Genomic DNA, 24,930 nt, shown 5'->3' with positions numbered 1-24,930 from the left:
GCGAGATACGCGTCAGTGCAGATACGTGCCAGGTGCTCGATGAAACGGTTATTGGCATCTAACCACCAGCTTGAGGGCACCTCATGCAAAAGGCGCGAGTCACCGAAATCCGACGGGAAACTGCACCAGTTGACAGGCGGGCCCCCTTCCTAGCACTATGGGTCCGCCGCATGGCCCTGCGCCCGCCAGTGGTGGCTCCCACCGCCAGGTTTGCACATGTGCCGATAGCCGCGTGGCCGTCTTTGTTCGCCTCTCGGACCCACGCTATTAACCGGCCCACTTCCCAAGAAACTGCCTGCCAGGCCCATAGCCTTGGGCCCATGGGGACCCGCTCGCCACTGCAACCATGGCCCAGTGGAGGCCCTGGCCCCGCCGTAAAGGAGGCTCCAAGATCTCCAGGGTCCGCTAACTGCCACGGCACCCCAGCCCGCCCAGTTCGCACTCCCCCCGCCGCCTCTAATCCGTCCGAACCCTACCGGCTTTGAACTCCCAGTGTGTAAGTCATCACATTGTCACGGCTTAAATTCCATCGGTTCCCCACCTTCCGGCTTATTTGACTCCTGCTGGTAGTTTGACCCGTCGCAACGTCCTTGGCCAGTTCCTGCCACTTTGTGTGTGTTCGCTACTGGTGTTTGTCGCTCGGGTTAGCTTTTGTCGCCCTACCTCTTTTGTTGCATTCCCGTGCTGGTTTTGTTCGTCTGTCACCGCATGGTCCCTCAGGCAGCGGTTCCAACAATTCTCGCAAAAAACCGTTTCCTTACACCTTTTACAGCCAACCGTCCGCCCCAGTTTGGACACCCTAATCGTCCTCCGCTCCGCCCCCACTCCCGAGCTTTGCCTCGCGTTTTTGTTGATCCATCTCCTCTCCACCTAAACCACCACCACCCAACCACCACCAAAAAACCATGGAGGATCGCAAGATGGTGTCGTTTCCCACAGAGCGGCGCAAGAAGGTGACCCAGGCGTGTGACTACTGCAAGAAGCGTAAGTACAAGTGCATCGGCAAGTCACCATGTGAGTTGTGCAAGAAGAAGAACATCGTGTGCCAGTTTTCCATCGTCGATCGCAGAACCACCAAGGGCATCAAGAAGATTTTGGCCAACCCATCCAAGTCCTCGCCCAACAGCCCGGTCGCCTCCACCCCCCACGTCCCCGAATCCTCCTACGCCATAGGGCCCAGCTCGGGCCCCATCGTGCCCAACTACCCCAACTACCTCTCGCCGGCACTGGCCTCCATTCCCCCAAACCCTCCGCCAAACAACTTATACCAGTACCACCATTTCCCCCAAAAGTCCTCCGAGTTATCTATCCCCCAAATCAACACCTTCAGCACGTACCCGGACCACGGCTCCATCAACAAGCTTCCCCCCGCCTCCAAGTTGTTACGGTCAACCTACATTCCCAAAAGCTTGCAGCCCCTCTTGTCCTTCCCGTTGAACGCCTACAAGGAAGAAGAATCCGAGCCAAAACCTGTGGTTCTTCCCAGCGTGACCCCAAAGCAAGACGACGTCAAAATGGAAGACAGCAGCAGTGGTGAGCTCAGCGACGATCAAAAGGTCCCTAGGATTCTTTTCGATTCGGCTACCTCAACCAGATACATTGGCGAAAGTAGTCCGTTGTCGCTTCTATTCGAAGCAAGAAATATCTTCATGGACAAGCTTGGAGTATCAGATTTTTCCTCCGACGACCAAGGCATCAACATGTTGGATGAGCCCATACAATTGAGGCCAGGAAAGGCCATCGACCTTCCTGCGAGAGAACATTGTGATAAATTGTTGGTATTCTTCCAAAACAACGTCAACCAAAGTTGGTACATATTCAACATGAGCTACTTCACCAGAAACGTCATCGATCATGTCTACAGGGATCCAGTGAAAGCCCTGCCTGAAAAGTTGGCGTTGCTCCATTTGGTAATATCTTTGGGCCTTCTTTTTGCCGAAATATCCAGGTCTCCGCTAATTCAGGAACTTGCGCCAAACAGTACTTCAGTGGCCTATTTTGAAAGTGGGTTCAACCTTATAAGAAGTACTGTTGATGACGGCAAGTTGTGGTTGACCGAAGCTTATTTCCTTATTTATTTCTACTACCAAACTAATTGTAATAGAAGTACCTCGTGGTTGATGTTGGGTACTGCTATCAGAAATGCCCAAGCATTGGGTTTACATCGAAAATTTATCAACGAATCCTACAAAGACAGAAGTTACGTCTACCATAGACGTAAATTATGGGTCAGTCTCTACGTTTGTGACAGAATATCCTCGATCTTGCTCGGAAGGCCGTTATTGATTGCTGATTACGATTGGGACGACTTTGATAATTCGGAAGAGTTGGTCCAAAGTGAACCCAAGAATGCACTCAATATCAAATGCTTGATCGAAATTGCCAAGGTTGCAGTTTTAAATGGTAAGATCGTCCAAAACTTTTATTTAAGTGGCACCATTGACCCAGTACGTGCAGAAAAGTTAGCAATTGATTTCAAAATTTGGTCCATTAATCTTGATCCGGATCTTCAAATTGATAAAATTTTACGTTGGCAAAGTGCAGTGGAAAGCGAAGGAGCACCAGAAAATGTTGCACAGGATAACTTCCTGGTATTTGCGGTGCACCTTTCACAATTATACGGGATTATGTTATTGTGTCGTCCATTCTTCATGTATCTTGCATTTAAGAGTGATACTGACTTGACACGTCCAAAGAAAGTGAAGCATCATAACACTATGATCCATTTTTGCAAGGCTAGTGTGAAATCTTCAGTCTTAACTATCACCCTCATCAATTATTATATTCAACAGTATTCAGAGAGAGTCGAGCTGTATCCTGCAGTGAATTGCTGTTTTATGGCCGCGCTTATTCTCGGTTTATCTATTCTTCATAGAAAAACCTCTCAAGGGTTTCAGGATGAATATAGTATTGTTACCTTGATGGAGAAATTAGTCACTGCAAGAAATATTTTGAACTTGCTTGGACCAATCAGTGTCACTGCTCATAGATTCAGTGTTATCGCCAGCAAAATGATCAACTCGTTGGAAGATGCATTTGGTGATGATTTAAAGGAAAATACTGCCGTTCCATTATCACCCGAAGCCAGCGCTCATACCGAAGATGCAAGTGACTTGGGTAGTGTGAGCTATGACACTCCAAGATCGTCCATAGGGGGTGGAAAGATATCACCTATTCCTGTCAGCACCACAACAACAGCCAACCAGCATAATGTTTCGCACAACTACCCACCAAGTGCCAACAGTTCTAACCTTCCACATGCCTCTGCAGACTTGGAGAGCTTGATGGATTTCCAACTGTTCTTTGTGCCAAGCGGCTCTAATAATAACAAAAACTCTTCAGATGAAAGTTCCGAAACTTCGAGAACGAATAACGAAAATGTTGATCCGCATCTGTACAATATAGGAACAAGTGATATCTTGTTCGATAATAATCTCTAATGTAATATAAGGTGGATGATAATGGTTTACCAGTTACTGTAGCCTATTGATGTAGCATAAGCCAGACTATGCGGGGGTCTAAAGCTCCAAGAACAATAGTTGCTTTGGCCCTCAATGAATCATATGATCGTAAAACATTGCAAAAGTGGGGGATTCAAATGTCTCACCCCTGGGGACATGTAGCTAAACGCCCCAAAATGCACCGTTCCTTAAATATCCTTACTACTGAGGATACTTGAGTTGGGCACAGTTCTGTTAATTCGGTCTTTGCTTCGCATGCCGGCGATCAACTTTTCACTCAACTTAAAAGTTGATTTGGAGTTTTCTGTGAATTCAACGCATAGGCAACGCCACTGAATGGATATGCGAATGTGTTTGGGCTTAACAGTAATCCACTTGCCACCACCGTGGGTTTCCAGTATTCTACGGCCCCGAAGGTGAAACTAACAATGCATTTCGGGTATTTATTGTGTTTTAGCCATGTGATTCGATACTTATGGTAAACTATAGACGGCTACTCGAGTGATCATGATGTGCTGAAATGTACTACCGCGTTGCCTATGGTGCCCAAAATCAAGTGCTTTGAAGGGTGAGCATAGCCTACCGAGAAATCGGGCAGCTTTGGACATGTTACAAACAAAAACACTCCCATGAGCCATTAATCCCATGCTTCGTCTGCAGAAGCAACCGCGGTAATATGTAGATTAGTGGACGCAGGATACTTGTGTTTGGAGTATAAAGGTCTACATGCTTTTATAAATAGTATCATAACTTCGTGGGCCCTTTCTAGCAGGCAATAAATACTGACAGAATAAATATAATAAATTAATCAACATAATCATTCGGATATTACAATTTGAATGTATGATGAATTTGTTTTGGAACAAGACCCGATTTTGATATCTTATCGCGCAACATCATTATCAATCAACCACTTCCGTATCTGAGCCAAGCTCCCACTCAACTTTTTAAATATAGACACCTTGATATTGCTATCGAAGACATAATTTAACACGACCTCTCCGATCTTCAAAATATAAAGTGTCTTTTCTAAAGTATAGTTTTCGTTGTCCTTCCTCTCTCCATTGTATAAGTATAAATTGGAGAAAAACTGGTCAAGGACCTCACTTTTGATCCCTTCACCTTGCTGGTACTTCACTTTCAAAAAGCTTTCTACTTTGTCCAACAATTTCAATGTCATGCTGAATCTATGGTTCAATTCGAAAAGCAAATGCTGGCTTGTGCTGTTATCTTGCACATTGACAGGGTTGTTCTTGCGTGCAACATAAATCGAAAATGCTGATAAGATGGTAAAAACATGGAACAACATCTGAGAATGCAACGAAACAGTAGCAATATCAAATTCTTCAAAAATTCTCAAGTTAACAGCTTTCTCGAATTGCAGAACGGTATTTTCTTCACCAAGAGTTCCTGTTGTACCCATTTTTTGGTAATCATCAGATAAGAGTGTGTTCAAATCCTGGAATTGGTTTCCATTAAATGTGCTTGGAAACTCGGCGTTCAAGAAAGAGAAGTCGGTTGTAAACCCAGAAGATTCACTAGGTCCGGATCCTTCAGTACGGGAGCTCAGACTCTTGCTATAGTCATCTTCAGACTTGAACAATATGACCTTGATAATCATCAAGCAACAATCGACAATCCGAACATAATCGTAATCACTGACAGGACTCTTATTATCAGGATTGTTGTCATTCAATAAACCGTTGTAGTTCTTTGCCAATTCCTCATAGTTTCTTAACCAACTCTGTTCTTTCACTAATTTGAAGTCAATTAAGGACGAAATCTTCGTATAGTTTGAACTTAATATAAATTCAAGCTTTTCGAAGTCTTGGTTCATTCTAGATTGTGACTGGCCGACGAATGGTTCATTTGGATAAAATTTAGCCAAGGTATCTATGACAACGAATATATCCACTTGCTTCAGTTCGAGGTATTGTATTATTTCAAATAACCCTTGAACTACACCATTAAATCCAAACCTGCTCATTTGACTCAATACCTTGAACAACTCTTGATTGTTGAAGTCATTGGGGTCGTTCTTGCTTAACTTGGTCAAGCTAACGATGATATCCTTATAGCCAATCTTTGGGCCATTGAGATGATCCTCAATATTGAAGCTTGTTCCACCTGATCTTGATTTCCATTCTTGAAAGTCTTGGTAGCTTTTGAAGCCCCATAAAAGCTCATCGTCTCTATTAGGAACCTCTATACCAACCAAGTCATTAATGCTTAAAGTTAGAGGAACATTGTACATCATCAAAAGGAAGTTAGTCAATCTATAAATGGTGATGACAATTCTTGTCTGTGATTGAAGGTTGATATTATTCTTGAACTTCATTTCTTGATCGAAGTTATTATTAAACAACGAAGACTCTGGATTTTTTGCATCACCTGAGCTTCCGTTTAACTTGTTGTAACACTCTTCATCTTCACCACTAATGGAAAACAATAAAGGTCTCTTACTCTTGATTGAAGTTTTGACCAAAGAATTCAATGCGCTTAACTGTCTGATGACAATGTACACATTATTTTCGTTATCAGAGAATAAACCGTAGATAACCGACAACATCAATGATTGAATAAGCCAAAGTGGATTGATATTAGCACCATCCTTTTCTTTTTCTTTCTCTGAAGAATTCTTTCTACTTTCCAAATAAATGTGGATTGTTCTTCTGGATGCTTCATAAAGATGTTCAGCATCTCTCTTATTGTTTGCAAATAATGCACCAATGGTGGCTATTAACAATGGGAGACACACTCTAGCACTTTCATTGCTCCAGTCTTCACTCAGAGTCATGTTCATCATTTCAAATTCATTCAATTTAGAGAGGTGGATAAACGGTAAGTAACTCAAGAAGTCATGAACAAACTTTGAAAGGTAATACTCCAACTTTTCGTTAGAGGGAATGGTTGGGTTGACAATACCACTGATCGGGTATTTCGAAAGAGCACGATGAAGAAGATGACGAAGTGAATTAGTAAAGAGCTTATTTCTTGAGAAATTTCCACGACGTCCAGGATTTCCCAAGCCTGTGTTATGATTTGTATGTTGGTCGAGATCCAACAATTGGCTTTGATCCAAAGTATCATTAAGCAAACCGCCAGGGTTATTCAAATTTAAGGAAGGTGATAATATCGAAGGGGAATGAGCTTCAACTCCCGAAGAAGACACAGAAGGGTTATCGCCGTAGAATGAATAACCATTAGGTAAAAACTTAGAGTTCATATCATATCCACTGGTCAATTCGTCGATATCATTAAGGAAGTTGAAGTCAACATTCTTATTTCCATTCTGATGACTTATACTGTCTTCTTCTTCCTGCTTGATTGGGGTCAACACCTTGAAATGAGTTTGTTGAGGGGGGTGGTGAGGCATATCCATACCTGTTGTGACAGAATCCAAGGATCTTCCTGACAACATTGATTCAGGAATATCATAAAATGAGTATCCATAGTCTTTCTCCTCTTTGATGCTTGGTTCCTTCGACATTCCTTGTTGTAATTCATGGTTGGTAATAGTAGCTGTTGGCATCATGTAGCCCATGGATTCCATTCCAGAGCCTGGAAGTTTGTTAGAAAATGAGCCATGATGACTCACGTTTGCTGGAGGGTTGGTGCCTTCGAGCACTGTGGAAATTGAATTCTGACGAATATCATAAAAATTCTGAGGTATGAACTTTGCATTAGAAATTGCTGGATTGGAAGTGTTACCCATGATACCACTAGTTCCTGAACTGTCAACACCTGTCATGCCAGGAATAGTAGACAAGTTGTTCAACCAGCTAATTTCATCATTCATCGAGGACGGAAGCATCTGTGGAGTAGAGAACTCGACGTTTTCAGGGTTAGGATAGATATCACTAAACTGTGACTGGCCGATGGAGTAGTTAGCACCGGATTGCGCCGAAAATGATGCACCTCTCTTGCTTCTATTGCCAATGAACTTTTTACGGTGGTCCAACACCAGCCGCAACGGGGTATTAGACTCTGAGTTCTTCCGCTGTGGGGAAGAAGCGGAACCCCTGGTTGAATCGAACAGGGCAAGGTTGAAATGTACCGGGTCCATCCTCTTCTTGGGTGTTTCCTCGACTTCGATATCCATATCTTCATCGTCTTCATCGACGTCCTCATTGTTGCTCGCGTTGGTACTGGTGCTGTTGGACCGCTTGATGGACTTCCGGCGAAGCCTCGTTATGGCATCCGAACAACCAGCATGTAGCTTCTGGGCATGCCTCAAAAGCAAGTCTCTTCTGGAGAACTTTCTCTGGCATACACCACAGCTGAAGGGCTTTTCTTTGGTATGGGAGCGTTCGTGTCTCCGAAGATGCTCGAGCCTTGCAAAGGCTCGCGTACATACCTGACACACAAAGAGTCTTGGTTTTCCCGAGGGTGTGGTACCATTTGCGGTGAACTCATACGGCACTCCTTTATTCGAGGAAACGCCACCAGGAGCAGAAGGGTTCATATTAGGGTTGGATTGGTTGTTATCGTTGCTTGCACCGCCTAGCCTGACTCCATCAGTAGACATAATGCTGCCACGTGATCCGTAGGGGTTATCGATTGAAAACGAGTTTTGGTATGTTGTTTGAGAAAGCATAGGCCAGCAATGACTGAAATGTTGAATTTGTGGGGGAGTGACACAAAAGGAATTACACAAAGTTCCCGCGAGAAAGCTGTGGGTAAGCTTCAAGTGGTGTATGGCCGTCGTAACGGATGGGGCCAAGAATGTAGTGTTCCGAGAGGGTTTCCCGACGGTGTATATGTCAGTCCAGCTGGTGGTGCTGAGGTGTTTCCGGATGGCAAAATGTGCTTACGGCTGTATGCACGTTATCCCCGAGAAACGGTATGAATCCCCAAAAAATGGGTTCCCAAGCACGAAATGACGATGTTAAGGTCAGCTAGGGCCCAGAACTTGAGTTCAGCAGAGTATAGGGCGCTTCCGGCAACTGTGGACTCTGAAATGGTGACCAGAGCTAGGTTGGGGCCGATTCTGCGGTTTTTTCGAAATCTGGGGTACGTCTCGAGATCGAGAACGTGAGAACAAGCGCTGGGCGAAGTTCTAGTGGTAGAAAAGAAGAGTAACACACAGTTGTTACTCGAGGGTAGGTATCGAATGGGGTTTGCAGAAGAAAGTAGTCTTTATTAATGGTGGACCACAACAATTTGTGAGAAAATCACACACAAGAGAATCTGCGAGATTAGTGCAATTATGCGTTCTGTTGCCGATTGGTGCCTTCCGCTGCGCACTTGATGTCCCAATCCATCTTTCGGGCGTGGGTGGGCTCCTGCACTACTGGATTAGGACTAAACTGGCTGTCGTACCGAGAACCAGCCCCTGGTGGCATTGTTGGGGCATGGTTTCGATAATGCCGGGCTACACAATAGATCATCCAGGCCAGATCACAACTTCGAGGCCCTGAAAGCCACCAGAAGTCCAGCGATGGGCCCACCCGAGTGAGGAGCCTTCGGAGTTGGCCCCGAGACCACGAACCAACATTTTGGTTTGGAATGACTCTCAAGTCTAGGCATTGACAAATGACTACGGCAGTATCGGCAAAGCCCCTCGTGAGATTTGTGGGGTACCCCGAGAATGCCCCAATTCCAGGGATGTAACGTCCAACCAGATTTACCCCACTTGTGTCGGGCACGATAGCTCGTAACGGTGTGTTCCACGGTTAGATGAAAAGCGGGCTACGTCAATGGATTGACAACAAGGTGGTGGGGTGAGCCGTGGCATGCCATGTGGCCATGGTCTGGCGGAGGGGGTTCGCTCTCGCCAGCCAGTCCTGGAGTTGTCTTTCTGGCTGCCTCGTGACACTGTCGCAGACAGAAAACATACTTACTCAGCAATACATCCTCAAATAAGGCACTTGCGCATGCGCATTTCGGACGAACTGCCTGTCACCAGCTTGGAAACGGTCCCAGGAGACCCCGAGCATGCTGCATGCATGGCCTATTGTGTCAGGTAGATGTGGCGGTACTCCCCAGCGGTATAAATTACGGACTGGGGCTCACTATTTGTATCCTCAGCTAGCTTTGTATCCTACACCCAAGCTCGCCCTTCTCCCGCAGTTCACCATGTAGGGTTGCATGTAGGGTTGGTTGTGTGCCATCCACTTGCGGCCATTTAATTGCCCAATGTGGACCTTTTCTGTCCTGTGAGCTTCCTCGGTAATATATTGGGTGCCGCGTCGGTATTTGTCCACAGTAGCCATCCATACGAGCCTCGCCAGTGGCCATCATACCTGACGCAGGAGGAAGGCTGTCTAGTGAATAACTTGCCCCTCTAAACTCCAACCGTGTCCGAAAGGGCTGTTAGAAGACAGTACGAGCCAAACAAGTGGGCACTTCAAGACGATACCAACAATTTCAAGAGCACTTTCGAGACGAAGAACAGCAGTTACTAGTACTCACTGAGTTTGATAGTACGCTATGAGTTCTGTTGTAACCAGTATTCCATCTTCATTCACCAAAATGCTAATTGTACGCCTAGTTCTGTTCCACCGCTGATGTCTAGAATGATCGGTATACAGCTATTCATGGTTGAGGCAGTAATCTATGTATCCAATCATCAATCCAAGCAGTTCTTTTGCTCTCGTCGTAGCATTCCCTTCTCTTGATTGTTGGCTGCAAAAGAGCAATCATTGATCGCATCCACAGCAAAACTTGGGATATGGCGACAATCCACTCCTCCATCACCACACTACCACCCTCTAATCCTAAATGCCATGTCAAACCAGCGCAACACCACCAGCACCAGAAGGAGGCGAATAGCGACCCTTCTATCCATACCAGCTCCCATACTACTACAACCATTATTGTCGCACGCACGTGACCAACTACTGTGGCCGTTAATAATCCTGACAATCCTTTTACTCATCAGACACTATCACCTACTTCTTGCATCATGGGTGGCACCGTTATTGAAATCGAGTCAGAGACTCAGTTCTCAGAGTTGACCAACTTGGACCCTTCCAAGCTCATCGCACTTTACTTCCACACCCCATGGGCTGGACCTTGTAAGACCATGAACAGTGTGTTCAAGACACTTGCCGAATCCAAGGCCAGCGACCCCAACGTGTTGTTCCTCAGCATAAACGCAGACGAGTTGTCCGAAATCAGCGAGCTCTTTGAGGTCAGTGCTGTGCCATACTTCATCCTCATTCGTAACTCCACCATCTTGAAGGAATTGTCTGGAGCCGATCCAAAGGAATTCATAAACGCCCTCAATCAATTTTCATCTCCACAGACCCAAGCAGCCCCTGCCGTTGCTCCTGCAGCTGCTCCTGAACCTTCTGCTCCTGAAGAGGAGTCCGAAGAGGCTCTCAACCAAAGGTTGACCAAGTTGACCACCGCTGCTCCTATCATGTTGTTCATGAAGGGTTCTCCATCATCCCCACAGTGTGGGTTCTCCAGACAATTGGTGGCGATCTTGAGAGAGCACCAGGTCAGATTCGGTTTCTTCGACATATTGAAGGATGACTCAGTCAGACAGGGTCTCAAGAAATTCAGTGACTGGCCCACTTTCCCTCAATTGTATATTAATGGAGAATTCCAGGGTGGGTTGGATATCATCAAGGAGAGTATTGAGGAAGACGAAAGTTTTTTCGAGAACGCCATTAAGGCTGCCTAGTGGTAGTCACTGTCGATGTCCTTGTAATTTTTTCCATCTGCGTATTAATATATCTATTAACTGGGGCGGCGTGATCCGTCAATGTCTATAAACTTCCTTTTATCTAAATAATAGAAACCTAACTTTGTATTAGTACTAAGAGCATTACACTCTTCCTTGCGAAATCAAAACGTCCAATTCCGGATCAGACAGAAACCCATCATCCGAGTCCAACTCTTCGTCACTCTCGTCAATGGGGTCGCTTAATTCTCCATCCTCGTAATCTTCGTCCGCATCGTTTTCCCCCGATGCCTTTTTCATGATGTCAACTTGGAATTGATCAAGATCATAGCTGGTTGATACCACATTTTCCTCCCCTTCCCCTTCTTCTACCACTGGCAACGACTCGTCTGCATATACCTCTAGGAATCGACCACCCAACCGGTTGTATGTGTAGCGTTTCTTGTACTTCTTATTATAAATTATTGGAAGATAATACCCGTCGATCAAATTCAAGTCGTCGAAGGAACTTCGCTGATCAATATATCTTTGGTAACTCCGTACTTGCTTGTATGTTTTGTTGTACTGTCTGATCATTTTGAACTGTCTAGGAAACTTGATCTTTTGCTTTTGCGTGTAACTTTTTGAACCTCCGGTCGGAGTCAAAGGTTGGGCTTTTCTTAAATGGTTTCTTGTAGATCTGATCCCGATATCTCGGGCTGCTTCAAAAGTGGACATAGTATCACCGATACTTAAGTCATTGACAATATTGCTAGCAACTTGCAACGAGTAATTGGAGTCTTTGTAAATGTGGTAGTTCTCCAATATCGAAAGGTTCAATAAGGAGAAGTTGTTGCTGTTGAATGTACTCAACACTTTTTCAATCGAATAGTAATCGGACTCCTCGTCGCCGAGCTTCTCGAATTCTGAACTCGAGTAGATCACCTTTCCAATGGCATGGAACAAATTCACTTGATTTTCTCGCTGGTAAGAGAGTCCAAGCATTTTGGAAGGGTCCAAGAGTTCTTGTTCTCGGATTACTTGTGGGCTTTGATTGTTGTTGAGTTTTTTGATTACTCTGGCATAATGAGTACTCCACATTTGTAGATTGAATAGGGCTGATCTGATATCACCAATCTTGACAATATCGTCCAAGAAGGAGTTGAGCGTACCTTGGGGTATCATTCGAAATACTTCTCGCTCCTTGCGGATAACCTCACTAATGGTCTTCCTGATAAATTTGTTAGCAATAGCATTGAATTTGATGTTTTCAACACAAGGGTGACCAAGCAATGCTTTTCCAAGTAGAGTATCTGCCGATAAGCTATTTTCTACATTGTAGGAGTACTGCTTTGCCTCTCCTCCGTTGTATTCAATCTCAGTCAAGCACAATACTAGTGGAGGTAAGCGCGTATCTTCAGTATGCAACCATTGTCGTATAGCGTTTCTGAAGTTAAGGAGGGTCTGTTCGTGGAAGATGTTGGGTAAATCCTCTATTACTAACACACCCAAGTTGTTGCCCACCTTGTACTTGGAATCGTTCAAGAACTCCTCAAACTGGTCGGACTGATGGGTACCCATCACACTATTGTTATCCAAGTATTCTATCCAGCAGTTTTCGTCTTGTGCTATGCTGAGTCCATAAGTTCCAGATGCGTTTCTATACTTAGGAACCAACTCATCCGCTAGCACTTTCACCGTAGTCGATTTTGAGCTTCCAGCTGGACCCGTCAAGATCAATAGACGAGTCTGTGTTGTTCCACTGAGCATGCCTTCTAGCGACTTCCGAACCTGTGTGAGTTTCTGGGGATTAATGCTTAGTTCACGAGACGTGTTGGGGTGGTACTGGTCTATCCATTGATTTGAGGTAGCATGATCACCGCTTTTGGGCATAGGGCGTGTGAACGAAGGAGAATCTATAGTCGCTCCAAAGCTTGTCACACCATTGGACTTCTTTCGTACTGGAGCAGCTCTTCTTCGTTTGGGTGGTGGTGAATTTGGAGCACTCCTCGGTTTCGAGTGCATCATAATTGCATCGTCCGACTCTGCGGAGTCCTCCAACGAGTCATGGTCGTCATCTTCTGATAGTTCTGAATCAATTACCACCACATTGGCCTTATTCTTGCTCATTTGTCGTTGATGTAGATTTAGCATTGGAGCTAAAAGTGATGAAGGTAGTCGCGTGCGCGGCAGAAGCGATACCAAGCATGGTGGTTTCAAGGGTACAAGGAGTTCATACGATTTAATTGTATAGTTTGGACTCATGTAGGGGACTCCCTAATCACCCTGTAGTCCACTACAATGCTATAAACTTGAGATTTGGTGATTTCTAGCTTTCTTGCAAAAGTTGCAATAATTGCTCTGGTATGAGCAGTAACAGCGGTTCAAAATCGAAATTGAATTATTTCCTAGATAGTTCCCTAATACTGCAGTACCCACCCCAAATTATTTTATTTTGAAGACATTTATCTAGAGTATTGTTCTGCCAAAGCCTGGAATATATTCAATTCACATAAATCGATACCAAAAGAGGATAGTCCCTTTTATGACTTTCAGCTGAAAAGTAGCTTTGAAATATTACAAAATTATGGTTCACCATCTACAGATCGAATAATGGTTCGTTAGTCATTAGCATAAATATACCTGGGGTGGGCCGCTTCAACGACCACCAGATGTAAGTCCGGAGAGCTCGTTATTTACAGTGAGGCTGTTCTTGTCTCCAATCGGCACGTTAACTTTTCTGGTGGGGTGGATTACACGCAGTTCCCTGAAAATACCCATTTTTGGGTACACTGGAGCTTCTGGCCGGTTGGTCATCGACGCTGTGTAGTTACCCTTGGGCCCGTGCTCTTGTGTCTGTGGCAAGTTTGTGTAAGATATGGCCGAATCAGAAGCTCTCTTTCTGACTGGATCCAAAATTCTCTCGTCCATGTGAAGGGTGTTGACTGGAACCACCCCTGGAAAGACAGATTGGTACGGAATCTCCAATACATCTGTGAAAGAAGGATAGATCATCACTTTGAACGTACTCTCACTGCTGTTGTTGCTCAAAACAATGCCCGAATACAAATTGTTGTTGAAAGCAAATTGAATCCATGAATGCATAGGTATTCTCATCATGTCTTGCTCAAGCGACTCACTGGACTTTGGTCTATGAAATCTGCACAAAAATCTGGATTCTTCGAAGTTCAAAGACACTCCACCGCTAATGCCACACGTTCCATGGAAGGACCTGGTACACTTGGGGTGTGTGCATTGGAAGCATGCTCCTGAATCGTGTACATTACCTTTAGATGAGCCCCTTCTGCATACCAAACACTTCAATTTCTTCTGATTCTTGGAAATTTTGCCAACCCCCGTCACTAAAACAGAGCCATCTCCATTTCGTGAGGCCCGCAACTGGTCAGGAAACATGCTGACACATATCTTATGTACCCGATACGGAGATCCTTCCTTGTCCAACAAGTCTGTTTGGTACAACTCAAAGAACGGGTGTTTTCCAATTGCAGACTGGGCATAAGAGTTGGGACACAAGTAACATTCACTTTCCAGAGGAGCTTCCGTGAAATCTTCTGCAACTCTTTGCTTCTTTTTCTGTGCGTTTTTCTGTGGATTCAGAATTCTCCTCTTCGGAGTTTCTGTAGGCATCACAGGTACTGGAGTCGCCTCGCTCAGTACATCATCGGTGTAAGGTATGCCATGGAATTTGCATATGATTTGCTTCACATTAATTCCCACAGAATCATGAATACACTCACATTTCTTCGTGATTTGGCCAATAGGAAACCAGTCATCTAATGCGAAATTCACTGACTCAGCGAGGTTGTATCCATAGTTAAATCCGGCATGGTATCCATAAGGGTAAGTAATTATAAACTCACCCTCATTATGGACTATTTTATTGTATTTGACATCATGTTTATCCAAGAACTGTGGGGATACTAAGAACGTCTTATGTCTTAAGAACTCGTGACAAACATTATATTCATCATTGAAAGTATCTTTCATTAACTCAAAGAATTTGGGAGCTTCATCCTGAGGAATCAGGTACCACTGCTTAGGGGCCCCGAAATGCAAGTAGTTAATTGAGTAAAGATCCTGGTCCTCCAAGTGCCATGCAAAGCTTGCTTTCCAGAGTCCAGCATAGAGGTAAGCTTCGTTCACACCTGGCAACTTCACGTCCATAAGATCTAAGATGTTTGGTAGGTGAGCGACGTTCCAGCTCTTTATTGAACTGGAGAACAAAGAGCCCATCAGATCGGCTCCATACATCGGCTCTGCATAGGTCAATGTTCTCCAATAATTTTTCTCTAATTCTTCACAACGTTCCGGAGTAAACTCAGAGGTATCCACTCGACATATATCATCAACTGATGGTTTGCTGGATACTACTGATTGCCTTGACTTGCCCTTGGGGGCTGGAGGTTGGTAGTTGGTCTTCTCTGAGACTTCCTTCCACTGAAACATGTTGAATGTTCTTAACTTTTCTATATTCTGCAGCGAGAAGACTCCCGGGCAGGTGGAGTTAATTTGCTGTACAATGGGATTCTTAATCTTGACCAGCTCCAAGGATTCTTTGGTATAGCAAGTACTCACCTGTCTGGACCATTCTTTTGGGGGAACGATCTTGACAATTCCTGATTTCATACCATATTTATTAATGGCCTTGTTGAACTTGTAGAAGTCTTCAAACTCAGCCATTGACGGCTGGAACACCGGGATTCCCCCACTGTAATGGTGGGGCTCAATCACCAAGTTGGGGTCGTGCGAGTATTTGGGCATCTTGAGGCGTGTATACCTTTGTCGGTGGCGATTCGATCAATTCAAGGAGCTCAATTGGGGTCTTCACTATCTGTGACGGACACTATGGCTAATTGGGCGCCTGTGCTGGCTATCTGGTCGTCTAAGGGATTCAATCGCAGTCAGCTATATTTGTTGGTCAGCTCTTCGTATCAAGCCGGTTGTTAAAGGGCTCGGGTACAGAGGAAGTGATTGTAGGTGTCACTGGCTGTGCTGGCTTTTGTCAAGTAATGGGGTTAAAGGTTGAGATACTATGGGCTGATCATCCATTTTCATTTTTCGCGATCGGCATTGCACATTGCAAGCGCTGGTAGGGAGAAGGTGCGAAAGCGAATCGTGCTAGAACACTGAAACTAGTGGGAAAGTTTGGGTGCTAGTGCGACTTTGCAGGGGAAGATAAGAATAGGCTAGCGCGACTACTCAGCGGCAGTGCAGAGTTGCTGATACCTACCAACAGAGGGAGTGAGATCTGATTATGTAAGAGAGCCTTTTCCACACTCCTAGAGGATCAAAATTCTATTTGTAGGTTAGAGACGCTGGCTAATACTCCCTAGGGCTGGTAAGTCCTTGCTGTCCGTTTGCCCGTCCTACTTGACATCTCTCGCTAGATCCAGTTGCAAAATGGAGAGGAATTCTCCCTGCACGACCTGCACCACTGATCAGATGTCGCCTTCATAAGTCCACTATTCAAAATGCTGTCCCGTAAGCCGGCCTACAAGCCCCAAGAGAGAGTGTCCAAGTCCAGGGCGTTGAACGCGTCCATCCTCACTGTCCTTACGTTGTTGTTGGTAGTCATGTGGGCTTACCACACCGTGTGGGCAGTCAAGGTCATGATCAACAGACCTTATGGTAGCTTCTTGAACAACTTGATCTTTGGCCCTGGTACCTTGATCGCCAACACGGGGGTAAGCACCAAGATCGTCTCTTACATCAACACCAAGTTGGTCGAGGACAAAATCGATTCTGACCACAAGAAGTACATTTAAACCGAATGTACCCACTCTGGGACAACTTGCTTCAACATTGGTCTATCCATCCAAACGGCTACAGGAGGGTACATTCCCCATTTGACTCGAATCCCTATTCTATCAAGCTCTTCCGATCACAGTTCCTATCCAGCACTATAGTGAAGCCAAAAATACACACCCCCCCATCTCAATGTCGCTACAGGCAATGATACAGGTGCTCCTACCATCAGTGTTACATTCGTAAATTCGTCAATACACAAGTACATGTCCTTGAACCTCCATGACTACCCATTGCTGAGTCTATGTCCGCTGGTTCGTAGATGTAATTCCTTGTTTCCAGCAATATTTCTCCAACAAGTCCAATTCTAAATTATACCCCATGGACTGCAACCACTGTTGTAATTGCTCTATGAGAATCGGCTGGAAGCTGATAATTCTGTCGTGCCAAAGTTGGTTCAGCTGAATCAATCTAGTAATATTCTGGTGGATGGATGTGATGGCAACGCTGGCTCCTGAAGGGTCTGTGGCTTTCCATTCTACATCTGGACTCACAAGCTTCCCAGTCTCCGTTATTATTTCTATCATTTTCTGTTTGCTTCTAGGGGTCTTCATATCCCAGAGTTCAAATATGGCTCTCAATTCTTTGATCGAGAACGAAGCAACATCTGGTAATATACGCTCTTGTTCCACAAACGGATTTGGAAGACTGAAAGAATCTCCCTCTCGAAGCGAAGGACTCGATGGTACCTGTAACACCGAGGTGTTTGCTTCGGTGTACTCTTCGTTTTTGTTTCCAGCAATAGCACCGAACGCCAACTCCTGTTCCTGTTCGTCCTCCTCAACAGTGATTTCTATAATGCTGCAATCGTGTTCGTCGTCTTCTGAATCAGGCACCTCATTCTCCAAATCGATAGGGTCCTTCTTGGGGCCTAAATTCCGGATCTCTACCCCTCCCAGTTTGCGATCAGGCACCGTGAGGCCATCCCGAATCTCAATCCGTGAGGTCCGTCGTATCTTTCTGTCTTGTTTCACTCCATATGGTATCGACAGTGGAATCGAAAATTGCTGCAGGGGAATTACTGATCGAGCAGTAGAGTAGATACTTTCATCTTCAGAAGATATTACAATCTCTTCTTCCCGAGCCAGGTCTGCTATCAAGCTTTCTATAATTCCCATTGGGCTACTAGTGGATGTCTTTTCTTTATCGACATGCCTGCCATCCAAAGGTGAGCCAAAGGTGTGTACCCTTTCCTTTCTGGTGGGGGTTTTGAACGGGCTAAGGTCTATCTTTTCCTTGTCAGGCGAGTCTTCGACTAGAAGATCTGACCCAGATAGTAAAATGAATCCTGGTTGTGGCTTTCGTGGCGTAGCCTCTGCAGAGCTGGCACTATCAATAGTCTCATACACCTGGTCTATACCTCTCTTTGACATTGTAGAGACTGCTTCGTAAAACTTTTCAAGCTAACCATGAAACCAAAAACAATCCAGAGTAATATATTTGGTGGTTGCAGCTGTAAGGACTGTCTAACTGGCACAAGTGGCGAATTGGAGCTCAAATGCACTGGTATGGTCAATCTCTATACGCGTCAGAACCGGAGGCAGATGTCTCATCACGTGATGAATACTGGCAGATAGTAGTGATATATTTCCCAAGTTTGCTGAAATTATATACTGGTGTCCGCTTGCCGAAGTTTGGTTTATGAGTCAAACTCACTAGAGTCAGCTTTTAGTATTCAGCTGCTTGTAAGTCTTTTCAAACACTGCAATCTGGATCCCCATGATTATTGTCATTACAATTTTACCTTAGTCTCCAAAACAATCGTTATTGCCATTACTGACTTCTATAAATTAAACCCAACCAAATGAAGTATTACGCGTACACTCTGTCCCTAATTTGGTGAAAACCGTAGCAAAATATCATTCTCGAACTCCGAATCCAGAATAACATCTGAGTCCTGATCTTGATCCACTTTACATCTAAGCACATCCATTTCGTCGAGTACTAGAAGCTCATCGTCATCAGTTGCCTCCACTTCTTCGTACTCCGATTCTTCGTCGAATGGATGATCAATCTGTTCCATGTTTTGCGATAACGTCAACACGTATCTCCTATCATCTTGCGAATCTTCGCAGTACTCCTCCTCAACAAATGTTCCGTTCATTTGCTCATCACTGAGATCGTACAACCATCTAAAATCCTCCTCTGTCATTGAGCACGATCTAGATGCCTTTTCCCATAAGCTATTGCCTGTATCCGCTTCTTTCATTCCGTTGATTTTACTTGTGATTGCCTTCAAGTTCATCTTTCGCCCAGAAGATAAATCAGGGAACTTCATCTTTATGTTCCGAAGAATGTAGGTCCATTCTCCTCGAGTATAAAGGAGCAGGGAGGTCTTGTTGATCTTGCTCAAGTCTCTGGTATTCTTGATGCCCTTCAAGAAGTCATCGATCTTCCGCTGGTCCCCGGAGAAGTAGCTGAGTCGATCAGTGTAGTGGTTTCTTACCAAACTGTTCATCGATTGGTTCTTGGTCGATTTGGCAGCCTTAAGCCTTGGGGTTTTTGGCTTTGACGAAGACTTGCTTTTTGGCTTAGCAGGAATTGGGGACGGAGTTATGCTTTCCAGTATCGTGATTAGTTCGTCTTCGTTCTTGAAGCTGCGTAGGAACTCAAGCTTACTATTCGTGAAGTGCTGTTGATTCTCTTGATCGACTGTTTCCTCATGTCTCGCCTGCATTTGGGTGGAAATAAAGTAAAGCTGCTCATCTGATTCATTCCGTCGTATAGGCTGTCCGGTCGACATGGATATTGTGGGATTTGGTAGCTACTCAAGGAGGGATTATGAGCTGCGAATAGCAGTTAAGGGATGCTTCGCGATCATCACACTGAGGGTACCGCGAACAAATGTGAGTCTAGCGAGAAACCTACAAAAACTTAGGGGAGCGCTGCTCAGGACTACAGGACAATTAGCGCGAGTACAGGGAGAAAACACGAAGTTTACCTAGCAGTCTAGGACGAGTACTTTCCACCAGCCAATTGACTAAATTCAATGTCAAGCATGATTGCCATACTTTTGCGCACACCAGTCCTTGCTGCGCTATGGTGCCTACAGTAGGTATTCTTAATATTATTAATTCATTGCAGCGTTCGTTAAGGTGACCGAGATCGACTAGCACCAGGGAAGATTTGTTAAACTTGGATCGGGTCGTTGGCCTCTTGGCCGCTGGACTCATTTGTGCTTTGGTCTATGTGAGCCTGATACTTCTCCTTAACCTCTGACTTGATATCCCATATCGAGTTCTTTTTGTTATATACAGCTATATCTTGAATGGTATTCTTCAAGAGAGCCTTGGTAAAGTCTTTAAACTCCTTCTTGGAAAGCTCAACCAACGTCCCGATGGTAAAGTCCTGGTTCTTCTCCACAAATTCAATTAATCCCGCTATTACTTTGGCATCTTTGATGGTTTTCTTTTGTGGTGTCAATACATTGGTTGGAATGGCAGAAGCTTGAGGGACTAATGTGGTGGTTTCACTCCTTAATTCCAACTCCTTTGCGGGTTCGGTGGATGGGTTCAATGGTATAGTAACTTCTGCACACAACGATGTGGTGAATTGGTCAAAAAACTCATTGTTGGTACCGTCGTTCCACTTGTTGACTATCACCAAGGAGTGGAATTTTCGAGAAACCGTGCCTTCTTGGTTATTCTCGACGAAATCATCGATATCGTCGTCTTCGTTCATCATTTCATCGTCCTCTTCATCTTCATCGTTCTCTAGATCTTCGCCTTCGTCATCCTCCTTATCCCACTCGAGATCTGAATCGTACTCATAGTCGAGGCCAGTTAAAGAAGTGTCTATCGGGTTCGATACTGGTATTTTGATCTTTTGATGCTTTTCAGAGCACCATGTTCCTATGTATGGAGGCTTGGAATTTTCGTAGAAGCTGATGTACTTTAATGGTGGAATTTGCTGTAACATCTCATAAATTTGGGATTCGGTGGTGTTGGATAAATTTAATGCAGTGACTATTTCGATTGGAGTAACTGATGAGTAAGGTTTCAGTTGGGATGATTGATTAGTAATTTCGATAGGTAGTATAGGAGCCTCCTGATTCTGACTTAATAGTTGATCGAATTTTTCTTTTGATTGTTGGAGCTCGACAGCCGTCAATTGGCCAGACGGTGGCATAAGAACATTCTTTTGAACGAAAAACGGAAGGAATTCCTTATCATATTCGGACACGTTGTCATCGGACTTGGTTTTGGTAGGGGAACTAGTTGCTTCCTTTTTGGGTCCTACCTGGAAGAAGCTAGAGATCTTCATTTGGCTCCGTTGCTTCTCTTCCTCGGCCTTTTTCTTGGATGCTTCTTTGCGCTCCTTTTCTTCCTCCAACTTACGTTTCTTCTCAAGCTTCAATTTCTCTCTTTCTGCTTGCTTCTTCTCCTTCTCCTCCTCCTTCTTCTTTTCTCTTTCAAGCTTCTCTTCCACCAATTTCTTGCGCTTTAATTCTCTTTCCAATTCCTTGGCCTTCTTCTCCTCTTCCTTGCGTTTCTCACGCTCAAGACGGTCCTCTTCCTTCTTGCGTTCTTTCTCTTGACGCTCTAATTCTTTCTGTTTCTCTTTCTCTAGCCTATCAGCTTCCTTTTGCTTCTCCTTCTCAATCTTCTCCAATTCTCGTTGTCTCTGCTTCTCTATGCGGTTCAACTCCTTCTTGGTCAATTTTGGTGAATCCAGCACCTCTTCGACCTTGTGCTTCTTGTTTGGAGATTCCTCATCCTGTGCGTCAGGACTCTTTCTCTTCTCGGGTGTGTCTTCCTCGACTATCATGACTGTTTGGTCCATGTTGTGTTAAAAGTTTTCAATACGCGTACGCGTTCGATGTAGTGATAGAGCGAGCATATGTGGAAAGCTCCATTTCGCAATGGGGAAAATTGTGCGTACTGCGTTAGCGAACATTCCCAGTAAAGTTCTGCGATACAACGAAAAAGTTCACCCAGATTTAGGGAGGGGCCAACCAGCGTCTCGCTATATTACAGAGGCTTAAAAGATAGCTCCAGAGTGAAATGGTGGCATTGAGAATTCATTCTCCTGGATATGTCCTTTCATCTCGCATCGTGGCTCATCAAGAAGTTTATTGAACCCCTCTAGTGGAATAGTGACCACTAACTTGTGCCCATGGTGTGGCTCATCCGAGTCTATTGCTACCACAATTCCTGGTGGTATAGTATCAGTTCGCACCTCCAAAATCGCCAGGATTTTGAAGCCACCAAAAAGGAGGAAAGTTTCATACTGATTCTGAGCACCAATACAGGAAATATTTAAACTATGTCTACATTATGCACGTTCACTTAGCCAGAGTTGCTGGCATAAACCTTTATTAAAAAACGAGTTTCAGTCAGAATTGAAGAAATTATAACGAAGTAAATCATCCCAAACACCGGAGATTCGGGACTATCTATAATCTGGAATATCAAGGTGAAGGAATGGCGTGTTCGTGGCAACGGCAGCGTAATATTGCCCGTCAATACCAGTCTCCAACTCATCGGAGCCAGTGGCAATGTTGACGTAGGTGGTGGTACTTACCAAACCGTCCTCGGCATAGGTACCGAATCCAGCGTTGAGCAAACCTCTTCTGATCCAAGGACTCAAGATACCCGAGAAGTGGAATTCAATCTCACGGTCTGCGTATTTGTTGAGAGCCTTCCTCAAATCAACCAAGGCATGGATGGAAGTGACGTCGATGGAAGTCACCGACGAGAAGTCGAAATGTACGGTGGTCAAAACTGGTCTGGTGTCTTCAACTTCTCCCTCATCCTGGGAGGCAAACTTCTCTTTCCAGAATGGGAGTCTCCATCTCAATGGACCAGGGTCGTTCCATGGTCTGGAGCCGGTATCAGTGTAGTTGTATGGCTTACCACGCTTGGTCAATCTCTTGGCCTCGTCGGAAACACGGTCAATCTGTCTAGAAGAGTTAGGGTAAATGAATGCTTCAACAGGCTTGAACACAATCACTCCCGGTGGAGGAGGCTGGACCTTGAGGTGGCCGTTGATGTTTTCCTTAGTCAATGGAACCCATCTAGTGTGGAACTTAAGCTTTGGATTCTTCTGTAACAATGCCCTGGTAGTAATATGGGTAGAGTCCTTGGTGGAGTCTTCCTTCTTAAGTTTATAGCCTGCGTTGGGACCGTTGTTAATGACTTGGTGGATCTCAACGTTATCGGAGGAGCTGCGTGACGAGCCGGAATGATTGTCTTCCTCTTGCTTGATGGAGTACTGGTCGCTTTCCAATGCATCGATGGTTGGATTGATAACTTCAGCTACTTGGATTCTACCCAAGAACTGTCCCTTTGGAATGGCCAATCTGAACAAAACCACGGCAACGGAGGCACAGATGGCGAAGTAAACACCATCTTCGATGGAGGCAAAAACAGTGATAATGACGGCAATGATGAAAATACCAGCGTCCAAAGGCGAGATGTTCCAAAAGTTCAAGGTAACCTTGTAGTCGGCAATCAAGTCAGACACAGCGTGGATGATGACAGCACACAAGGTGGCCTTTGGAATGTAGTAGAAGGTGGCAGTCAAAGCGTACAAGGCCAACAAGACAACACATCCAGTGAAAATACCAGCAAATGGAGTTCTGACACCACACTTGGCCTTCAAGGCAGATCTGGAGAAGGACCCAGTAGATGGGTATGCGTTGAAGAAAGTACCAATCAAGTTGTTAACACCAATTGCAATGACTTCTTGATCAGGAATAACCTTATAGTCATTGACTCTACCGAAAGACTTGGAAATAGCAATATGTTCCAACAACAAAATGATGGTAGAAACAGGGATTTCAGAAGCCATGTAACCAATAATGCCTTTAGGAATAGTCATGACTCCAACGTGTTGCAAACCCTTTGGAACAACACCGATAATACTGATTGGAGGCTTGAACTTCTTCAGGGGACCTTTGAAGCTGACCTTCTTGGGATGCACGACACCCCAACTGATGGCAGTGGCCACAATGATCACAATGGCATTTCTCAACTGTTGCACGTAGAAGAAGTACCATTTCAACTTGGGGGCTCTCTTTTGGCCATAGTCACAACCAAACTTCCACACGTACAAAATGAACAAAGGAACCAAGCCAAAGGCAGCATCGACATTGGTGTGCTTCAAGTTCTTGAGGGTGTTGACCACCACGAGGTAAGTGGCAGTTCTAGTGTTGACCTTGGAGTTAAATCCCATCAAGCCTGGAACTTGACCAACAATGATACTGAAGGCAGACCCAGACATGAATCCCATAACAGCAGGACTGGAGATGAACTCCAAGATGAAACCCAATCTCAAAATACCGATACCAGCAGCAATACCACCACAGATAAGCGACAAGAATGTGGCGATTTCAGGAGCACTGAACTGCTCGCCAGCTTTCTGTTGCACCCGGTAGATGACCTTGGACACCTGCAACGACATCACCGCAACTGGGCCAATGGACACATCCTTGGAAGTGGCAAAAAACGAATAGATAAACACACCCACGAACGACGAGTACAACCCGTACTGCGCAGGCAACGCAGCCAACTGGGCGTACGACATTGACTGAGGGACAAGAACGACACCAACGGTGATTCCGGCAACCAAGTCACCGTACAACCACTTGTAATTATAGTGCAAGATCCACTGGGCAATGGGGAACAACGACACCAAGTAGTGGATGGCCTTCTGCACAGGGTTACCCACAACCTTTCTACCCCAGTCGACCACAGTCACATCGTGCTCAAGGTACTCGGGCACCACCGTGTCGTGGTTGGCCTGTGGCAGGTAGTCATGGCCAAACTGGTGGGAGGTCTTATTGGTACGGACAGGAGAGAGTTCCCCGTGTTCCGGCCACTCAGGGATCTCGGACTGAGGGGGATTATTGCTGTTCAAGTGGTGAATAATCTCCGACATCTGTTGGTTTTGGAGGTCTAATGTGGGGATGGGGAAGGATATATATACCTGTTGAATACACCTAGACTAGCCGCTTGGTACTGCCTCAAAAAATAATCGATTGCAAATTCTATCAGATTAATGCCGCCTCCTTGTTGGAAAGGTAACCCG

General features: G+C 45.0%; 10 protein-coding genes across 10 annotated transcripts; 3 read left to right on the top strand and 7 right to left on the bottom strand.

Annotated features, from left to right (window-relative positions):
* Positions 1-920: 920 nt before the first annotated feature.
* On the top strand, positions 921-3,507 carry CANTADRAFT_82056 (uncharacterized protein; the record flags this gene model as incomplete). Its single annotated transcript, XM_020211257.1, has 3 exons — positions 921-1,148; positions 1,302-3,039; positions 3,085-3,507. 3 exons carry the CDS (start codon positions 921-923, stop codon positions 3,438-3,440), a joined length of 2,322 nt encoding a protein of 773 aa, XP_020063507.1. The 3' UTR covers positions 3,441-3,507.
* Positions 3,508-4,344: 837 nt separating this feature from the next.
* Positions 4,345-7,989, bottom strand: ADR1 (DNA-binding transcription factor; the record flags this gene model as incomplete). The annotated part of the gene is made up of 1 exon (XM_020210966.1): positions 4,345-7,989. One exon carries the CDS (start codon positions 7,987-7,989, stop codon positions 4,345-4,347), a length of 3,645 nt encoding a protein of 1,214 aa, XP_020063506.1.
* A 2,047-nt stretch (positions 7,990-10,036) lies between these two features.
* On the top strand, positions 10,037-11,166 carry GRX3 (monothiol glutaredoxin). Its single transcript, XM_020207781.1, has one exon. It carries the CDS (start codon positions 10,369-10,371, stop codon positions 11,092-11,094), a length of 726 nt encoding a protein of 241 aa, XP_020063505.1. The 5' UTR covers positions 10,037-10,368; the 3' UTR covers positions 11,095-11,166.
* Positions 11,167-11,238: 72 nt separating this feature from the next.
* On the bottom strand, positions 11,239-12,966 carry CANTADRAFT_52541 (uncharacterized protein; the record flags this gene model as incomplete). Its single annotated transcript, XM_020210094.1, has 2 exons — positions 11,239-12,104; positions 12,168-12,966. The coding sequence occupies 2 exons, from the start codon at positions 12,964-12,966 to the stop codon at positions 11,239-11,241; spliced, it is 1,665 nt and encodes a 554-aa protein (XP_020063504.1).
* Positions 12,967-13,680: 714 nt separating this feature from the next.
* CANTADRAFT_26508 (uncharacterized protein) lies at positions 13,681-16,145 on the bottom strand. Its single transcript, XM_020207785.1, has one exon. It carries the CDS (start codon positions 15,853-15,855, stop codon positions 13,732-13,734), a length of 2,124 nt encoding a protein of 707 aa, XP_020063503.1. The 5' UTR covers positions 15,856-16,145; the 3' UTR covers positions 13,681-13,731.
* Positions 16,146-16,565: 420 nt separating this feature from the next.
* CANTADRAFT_90730 (uncharacterized protein) lies at positions 16,566-16,859 on the top strand (the record flags this gene model as incomplete). The annotated part of the gene is made up of 1 exon (XM_020211737.1): positions 16,566-16,859. The coding sequence occupies one exon, from the start codon at positions 16,566-16,568 to the stop codon at positions 16,857-16,859; it is 294 nt and encodes a 97-aa protein (XP_020063502.1).
* Positions 16,860-17,141: 282 nt separating this feature from the next.
* Positions 17,142-18,272, bottom strand: CANTADRAFT_90729 (uncharacterized protein; the record flags this gene model as incomplete). The annotated part of the gene is made up of 1 exon (XM_020211736.1): positions 17,142-18,272. The coding sequence occupies one exon, from the start codon at positions 18,270-18,272 to the stop codon at positions 17,142-17,144; it is 1,131 nt and encodes a 376-aa protein (XP_020063501.1).
* A 318-nt stretch (positions 18,273-18,590) lies between these two features.
* Positions 18,591-19,690, bottom strand: CANTADRAFT_26505 (uncharacterized protein). The gene has a single exon (XM_020207784.1). It carries the CDS (start codon positions 19,640-19,642, stop codon positions 18,731-18,733), a length of 912 nt encoding a protein of 303 aa, XP_020063500.1. The 5' UTR covers positions 19,643-19,690; the 3' UTR covers positions 18,591-18,730.
* A 284-nt stretch (positions 19,691-19,974) lies between these two features.
* Positions 19,975-21,734, bottom strand: CANTADRAFT_26504 (uncharacterized protein). The gene has a single exon (XM_020207783.1). It carries the CDS (start codon positions 21,679-21,681, stop codon positions 20,029-20,031), a length of 1,653 nt encoding a protein of 550 aa, XP_020063499.1. The 5' UTR covers positions 21,682-21,734; the 3' UTR covers positions 19,975-20,028.
* A 556-nt stretch (positions 21,735-22,290) lies between these two features.
* Positions 22,291-24,780, bottom strand: SUL2 (sulfate permease; the record flags this gene model as incomplete). The annotated part of the gene is made up of 1 exon (XM_020210964.1): positions 22,291-24,780. One exon carries the CDS (start codon positions 24,778-24,780, stop codon positions 22,291-22,293), a length of 2,490 nt encoding a protein of 829 aa, XP_020063498.1.
* Between the last annotated feature and the right edge of the window lie 150 nt (positions 24,781-24,930).

The sequence above is a fragment of the Suhomyces tanzawaensis genome, assembly GCF_001661415.1.
Source record: "Suhomyces tanzawaensis NRRL Y-17324 unplaced genomic scaffold CANTAscaffold_5, whole genome shotgun sequence".
Taxonomy (NCBI): Eukaryota; Fungi; Ascomycota; class Pichiomycetes; order Serinales; family Debaryomycetaceae; genus Suhomyces; species Suhomyces tanzawaensis.
This window is presented reverse-complemented; position numbering and strand designations above follow the sequence as displayed.

Bases quoted from the DNA above. Each gene is read 5' to 3' on its own strand.
- GRX3 (XM_020207781.1), top strand. From the start codon at position 10,369: ATGGGTGGCACCGTTATTGAAATCGAGTCAGAGACTCAGTTCTCAGAG.
- CANTADRAFT_26505 (XM_020207784.1), bottom strand. From the start codon at position 19,642: ATGTCGACCGGACAGCCTATACGACGGAATGAATCAGATGAGCAGCTT.
- CANTADRAFT_26504 (XM_020207783.1), bottom strand. From the start codon at position 21,681: ATGGACCAAACAGTCATGATAGTCGAGGAAGACACACCCGAGAAGAGA.
- CANTADRAFT_26508 (XM_020207785.1), bottom strand. From the start codon at position 15,855: ATGCCCAAATACTCGCACGACCCCAACTTGGTGATTGAGCCCCACCAT.